At 40.4% G+C, this 7,351-nt stretch overlaps 1 protein-coding gene across 1 annotated transcript in view; it reads right to left on the reverse strand.

The window, feature by feature from the left end:
• KCNU1 (potassium calcium-activated channel subfamily U member 1) overlaps positions 1-6,579 on the reverse strand; it is a 53,482-nt gene extending 46,903 nt beyond the window's left edge. Inside the window, exons 1-5 of the mRNA XM_052805455.1 lie at positions 6,415-6,579; positions 4,478-4,594; positions 3,511-3,572; positions 1,436-1,526; positions 542-653 (exon numbers count right to left, since the gene is read on the reverse strand). Coding sequence (XP_052661415.1) covers positions 542-653; positions 1,436-1,526; positions 3,511-3,572; positions 4,478-4,594; positions 6,415-6,579 — 547 coding nt within the window. The remainder of the gene's footprint in view (positions 1-541; positions 654-1,435; positions 1,527-3,510; positions 3,573-4,477; positions 4,595-6,414) is intronic.
• Between the last annotated feature and the right edge of the window lie 772 nt (positions 6,580-7,351).

The following is a 7,351-nucleotide window of genomic DNA, read 5'->3' on the forward strand; positions in this document are numbered from 1 at the left end:
TTTAAATATGCATGCTTTGTTTTCCACATATTTATAGTGGATCCTACCTCAAACCTGGCGACACTGCTCAATATTCAGAGCCTTTATGTCACTGGATTTCCACCTATGTGCTCAAAGGAGGCCTTGAATTATGAGACAAAATAAGAACTGCAATTCCTTTGAGCCGTAACCTGAAGGCTTAAGTGACATACAGGTCCCCTAGACTATAGACCCCAGAGCATGCAAGAAAGCCATTCACAAAAAACACGGTACCATCTTTGCTTCCCTGCTGGGTAACTCCTCATCCAGTTGGTCAAGTACAGTGATTGTTGAGATACTAAAAGCCAGACAGACAGATAAAGAGAATGGAGACAGACCTGGGTAAATTACAAGCGCCTCAGAATTAAAGGAGTTTTTGCCAACAATAAATAATTTTGCTCCCAAAGAATGGTTTTCATACTGATGGTCAAAGCCTCTGCAAATCAAAATAAACTTGAAGGGAGTCTTGATGTAAGATGCAGGACAACATGGATGGAAAGCAAGATCTCCAAGTCTTACTTACCAAGCCAATTCCTCTTTAAATAATAGGAAACAAAAACCGGAGGGATCGTGAAGAAATCCACAAGAGAATTCAGCTCAAGCCAGAACCTCAGCTTGTCATCTGCTGCCACAAACTAAAGATGAATAACATCAAAAAGTATCAGTGCTGTGTGATCACGGGTCTCATCAGAGCAAGAAGGCAGCTCTCTGAGGAGACCCATTTTTGCAGTCTACTTCCTTCTCTATTGCTTTGGCTTCTGCAGACACCCCCTTAACATTCCTGGTTTGTTTCAGAAAGGCTTGGGCTGAAGCCCCAAAAAACCCCAAATGGGCTGGACCCAAAGGTATAACCATGCTCTTTTTCTCTCCCTCTTTCTCACCTGCCCCTTTCATCTTTTTTCTAGGGTGTCTTTCTCTGTGGTACTGCAGTATCAGTAATAATGAATTATAAAACCAAAGGGCGGACAAGACCCCATCCTCATTCCATCAATCTGTAACAGGGAATATCCTGTTTTCTAATTACTTAGACAAAAATTCTAATGTCAAAAGCTACAATCAAAATGTATTTCACACCAGTGCAACTAATGTCATTTTAACAACAGATGGCACACAGCTATACAGTTTGTTCAAGAGAAGCTGAAGAGAGACCTGACTAATTCATTCAGTGGTTTAAAGACATGGAGAAAGACAGACAAGGCTAACGTGTGAGCTGGGAAATGTTGCAGAAATGCTGGAAATAACCAGATTCCAAAAGGAGAAAATAAGGTAATTACAAGAAAAGTTGAAAAACCAGAGTGGCTCAGAGTTAAGCTAAGGCAATCAAACATTATACTACAGAGCACCTGCTATCCACACAGGTAAACTACTCCCAAATATAGTTCATTTTTAACTCAACTTTCCCATAAAGTGCCCTTACCCGTAATCCAAAGTAAAGGAGGAAGAAAGCATTGAAGCCTGTATCTACATAGAGGATGCTGTCTGGAAAGGAGATCTTGAATTCCTCTGCTCTAAATGGGAAATAGGCATCACAGCCAGTGGAGGGAAGGGCAAAAAAAGAAAACAAAAAACAACAGAGTGGCTATAAAGTGACATTTGGTTTGGGTTTTTATTATAAAATAATCACTAAACCAAAATTTAAATGTATTCACAATTTTGTGTAATTTAAATCTCTACTTCCTCAGTGAGTTAGGCAGAATAAATCACTGCTAATAGCAGGTTATCATTAGCATTAGCAAGCATGTTAAAACATGATGTTATTTATCTATCATGCAAATATACTGGAAAGATTGGGTTTCATATATTTATAGAGTGCTTATGCAAATCTTTCTGTTGACTTCTTCAGGAAAACGGTTTCACCCTTCTCTTGTGGACCAGTGTAAGTATACTCTTCTGTATTCAGCTTAGTCAGCAGAAGAGAGAGCTCCTGCAGCTGTTTCTTACTGAACCCTTTCTGAACATGGCCTTCTAACTGCCAAGGGAGTAGTTGAAGCACTGAGTAGTTTCCATCAAAGTCTGCCAGGTTAGCTTACAACACCAATTTAAATTTTCTAGGCCAGCCTCACTGACCTTGCATGAAATAAGCTTACAGAGCGCTCAAACAAAGTGTAACAGTGCAGACTGATGCAAGTGGTAAAATCTGGCAGCAGAAAGCTGTGGGAATAAGCTTTTCCCACTGGTACCACCTGGTCCAACAACAGATGTTTGACTGCACCTGAAGAGATTATAGGCCACATTCACACACTTGCTTGCTGACATATTGCCTACACCAGGCTGACAGCAAGTTAGGTACATCAATTATGAGCCATGTAAGGCACCTCTTCCCCCACCCATGCAGGGGATACTTTGAAAGCAGAAACACAACAAAGTGAACTAGTCCCATAGGTCAGCCCAGGTGAACATCTACTCTCACCTACAGGTGTAACACTATTCATGGAAAGAACTCTGTATAAATAGGATTAACTGCCTGTATATTCCTTAAAAAAACTACTCTTTCCCTTCTGAAGCTATTCCTAGATGTCTGTCAGATTTAAAATGTCTTGGGATTAAACATAATATTGGATTGCTCTTGATGTGTAATTCTGCTTCTCAGGTTTACTTCTGCTGACTGAATTCAGTTCAGAGTGTTCCAACAGCTTTTATATTCTATTTATTTCATTTTATAATTCCATTTTATTTTTCCAGTGCTGTGCACCAGTCCAAGCAAAGAACTGAGAACAATTCTCTCGTGGATTAAATCAAAGGGGTTTACATATTAATATCTTTTTTACCCCAAGCACATTCTACAAAATATATGTATTCAGGTGAAGACTGGTAGAGGATACAGTGTGCTTTCCTACTCAGTCTCATTATTTTATTCCCATCGAATTGTTTACCAAAAGCTGGATTTTATAGAAGAGCCCCATTCCCATTTAGGTACCAAAAATAAATGCCCAGACTTTCAAAAGAGCTTTGGGTAGTGGGTGGTCTAGCATTCTCTAAACATTGCAATAGCAACAGCCGGGCTTTAAATGCTTTTGAAAATGTCTGTACCAAAATGGGTGCCAGACCCTTTTCAAAAGCTGTAGGATTTGGACATCTGTCCCTCAGTTCTTCTGAAAATCCACCCTTGAAGGTATACACACAAAAACCTTACATACAGTGAAACTTCAACAGCTATAACAGAAAGATAGAAACCACAATTTTTCCTTTCTGGCTGCATTGTGTAGTTCCACGCACTACTCAGGCTGCTGCTATCATGCAGTTATGCCCAAGGTATGCTCTTCTGGCATCTGTAGTCCCTGTAAAGTATTGGCATCTTAAAGGAAGGGGGGAGTATGTACCTGACGACAACCCATGGAGCTCAAAGGGGCCTGTCACATATCAGTGCCCATAGGCTCCTCTGGCTCATATCTGTGGCCACAAAATAGCTCTTAGAAAACACATCAGCTTGGCAATTTGTTTCTACAGTTTGTTTAAACAAGCTTTTTGGATAAACATCAGTAATCTACTTACTCAGCAAGATTGACAAAATAAATGATAAGAGCACCAATATTCAGAAGAAACACGAGTATCACCTGAAAACATAGGCATCAAAGAGGATGTTATGAGGTTTACTGTGGTAGTAACACAGCTTCCATCTATAACAAGCACACATCTAAAACATCACTTTTTCTGTTTTTCTATGACTTACAGGAGAGGCGGAAGGAACAAAATTCAGTTACCTATGCTCTGCAGCAATCCCAAGATAGAGATTTTAGTTAGGCATATGCACAATGAACCAAAATCACAACCAATGTAAGTCAACGCTGTCATGTTTATTTACTACTGATGAGAGCTTGATGCAGCTGACCACATAACTCCAGTTCCCTGGTTGTCATTGTGAAAGGCCAGGGAATCGAACCCATGTGACTAGTTGTTCATTCACTTCCAGCCACCAAAATCTAATATACAAAAGAATGCTCAGATTAAAAAAAAAAAGCCAGTTAAGTTCCATTGAGATGTGTCATTGGCATATCCTTTTGGTAGATAAAGACAGCTCTCTCAATCCTTTGGACGTGCATTTAAAATAGCAAAAATGATTACCACCAATACTGTTATAATCAGTTCCCATTGAAAGAGTAAGCCACCAAGCAAGCCATCAGGGCTGAATCACTCAGAAGTGATTCAGTTACCCAGAAGACAGAGATTGTGTAGCCAGATGCAGCAGTCTGCCTACAGCCAGATCTAGGGAAACATCAGATGGTAAGTTTCAGTCATTTTATATAACTTTTCCTGCTTAGGAACTTTCCAAATCATCTTCTGAGGCCAAACATTTATATCAGGAAAAAGCATGACCTAGATCGTATCAACTGCAAAACTCATATATACTTGTTTTATATATGTAAGACATGCTTGTGTTTTCACTTGATGTCCTCAAAAGAACAGATACGCCTCACCACCTGCGTTAGAAGAGGAAACCTGTGCTAACCAATCTACTTACCAGTACACACCCCATAGATGTTTGAGCTGATAGCATCATTTCTACCTGCGTAGAGAAGACTCTTATCCAGTAGACTGAACTTTGTTTCCTTTTGGGTGGCCACTGGACATCTTTGTCCTGACAGAGAAGCAAATAGATTGTTAACCTTGGCTTTGCCAGACACTGTTTCCCAAGACAGCTAAAGCCAACACATCCAGCCACCACCAAATCTGAATGGGGATTGAAAGTAAGAGAGGGGTGGAATATATTTTCCTTCAGCTAAGCTACTAAAAGCTTCAGAAAGCCTTATCTTCCTGGAATTCGCTGAGGGCATGCTGTGCAGACACATAGTGTGATACACAGATGCAGTCTCATTTCTTCCCTACTGGTTACACCAATGAATGTTGATTCACATCACCTTAAAGTGATTGCCTCATAACCTGAGTCTGAAAGGAAGAGTGTGTTCTGTTGCTAATAACACCTCTCTACTAGTCTCCCCACCCTTTCCCATCTTATGCCAGGTGTGAATTCATTTTCTTAGTTTTGACCATGTAAAACTTTCCCTAGCATATACCCTGGAATAGCTCGGTTCCAGTGTTCTGTTTTAACATGGCCTGTTACCTCTTTTAATGTATGCCAGTAACAGCCCCAGGTAAGACTTAGATTTACCGTACAGCTTCAGCTAAGTCTGATTAGCTTTTGCAATGAGGTAGGATTCTGTCCTTCTTGCAGCTACAGTTATTAATAACTGTAACAAATAAGTAACACAGATTATTCAATGACAGAAAACCTGTAAACACCTACCAGGAAAAAAAAAAAAACAAACAAAAACCAGACCAATGCTGCTTGTAATGTGAGATACTGTGCTGGCCTCTCTTCTTTTACACTCAGTTTCCCAAGCACCAGAATCTGTAAAGAGTAACACTTAAGAACAAAACCCCACCTCTACTCAGCAGTCAAAAGAACAGCAGACAATCAGATTAATTTAACATTTTGGCAAACAGAGATGCCTACAGTTTGCCAGCAGCACAGGTGTTCCCTTCATTTTCTGACCACACAACCCAGGTAAGCTGATAAGAATGTCAAGCCCTCCCTCGGAAGTGATAGAGTGAAACGGCCTGCAACAGGTGTTGGAGGCAACATGAAGCGACACAAGGAAAGAGCTCTTAAGTCCTGCAAATGACATTGTAACCAGGTACATAAGTGACCTGGATATGTCATAAGAATCATCCTGCGTGATACCCTTGGGAGCTACTAATACCTTCTCAAAAATTCCACAATGCACACAGGGAGGACCAGAGTCAAAAGATCATAGATCTTTTGGTGGTGGATTTGTTTTCAGCACGCTTAATCCCACCCTTGTCCAGTCTGTTCGGACCATGTGAAAAAGGCTATTCTAAAATAGTGAAAAACAACCTAAGACAATTTTTCCAATAGTTGCAGTTTACAGAGTGGGGAGCTTATGGTCTTGAGAGACAGCCTGACCATGTACATGTATTCCTCATTTCTGTTATGAATTCTGCCTTGGTGTTTAAATATTTGTGTGTATGAGATACTGTGTGTTTGCACATATTAGCTTGTATGTTTAAGAAGCAGAGGTTGTATGCAAATGTGGCTTGAAAAGCAAGCATTACAGTGCTCTTACGTGCATCTGTGTTTACATGCATATGTAGGTGCTGAGGTTTCAGTATGCATGCGTTTGTGCAGCTAGTAATATCTACATGGGTAAAAACTATCTTGTCCCCTCCTCTTAGAAAGGGAAAGACAGGAACATCCAAAAGCACTAACCTGCTAAAGTAATCAACTCAAAGATAAAAGTAAACCAAACTTTCCCTGAACATGCCATGTTCAGTGCGCTACAACAGAAGGTACTTTCTTAGTACTCCTTCCATACTGAATCTAATTCTTGCATTCTCACATCAACACGCAAAATACGAGCCATTTCAGAAAGATTTTGCCCTTACCTTTTTCATCCAGATCTTCTCTATGCTGAAACCATAAGCATACCTAGCCAGCCTGAAAGCCAATATGGTAAACAGGCCCCCCAAGAAAACAAACAAAGATGGTATAATAAAAGCCAACTGAAAAGACAGTGCACAGGTGAGGTTAAATTTCCCTGCCATATTAGGAATCACTTTGTTCTGCCTTATTCCTCCTCAGCTTCCTTAACTGCTTGGTCCTGACCTTCTAGAATACTCATTGCTCTTGTGACATTGCAGTGACCTCAGTGCCAGTGCTATGCATCATGTCAGCACTAGTCAGACTGACAGGCTGGGATACTGAGAGGGACTCCCTCTGCAATGGAAGGATTTGAATGGGGGTTCTGATTTAGAACTATACCTTTTTAGTGACATTACCAAGGTACTTTCTCTCTGGAATACCTAAGTTTATAAAGCTGGCTCTCACTGTATACAGAGTCACTGTATAAACCTAAGTTGCTTAATACAGACCTGTGAAGTCTCACACACAATACTCAAGACTCATCCATTCAGATCCCATTTCATGCTTCCTTTCAAGAGCTGCAACAGGCACATACTGCAGTACCCCCTTGGGAATCTCTACTCAGCTTTTGGATTGAGTCCTTCTACTGCTCAAAACCAAACACAAGCAAGATGCCCTGGCACTGAAAGAGTAGATGTGATGATAAGAGCTGCAATAGTGATACAATAGAATAAGTAAAATAAGACTGGTCAGATCAGTCAGACCAAAGACACACTTAGCCTGGTATTTTGTCCCTGTAATTACTCAGTTGTCAGTGGTGAAATACAGCGTGACCTTTCCCCTGCTGTCTTCATTTCACTGGATCACCCTCTTTCTTTTTCTAGTTTACTAAACTTTTCAATCAGAAGAATTTTAACAAGCTAAGTCAGAGTTTCTAATGATACGAAAATAACC

Source organism: Harpia harpyja, chromosome 13 (assembly GCF_026419915.1).
Source record: "Harpia harpyja isolate bHarHar1 chromosome 13, bHarHar1 primary haplotype, whole genome shotgun sequence".
In the NCBI taxonomy this organism is placed as follows: Eukaryota; Metazoa; Chordata; class Aves; order Accipitriformes; family Accipitridae; genus Harpia; species Harpia harpyja.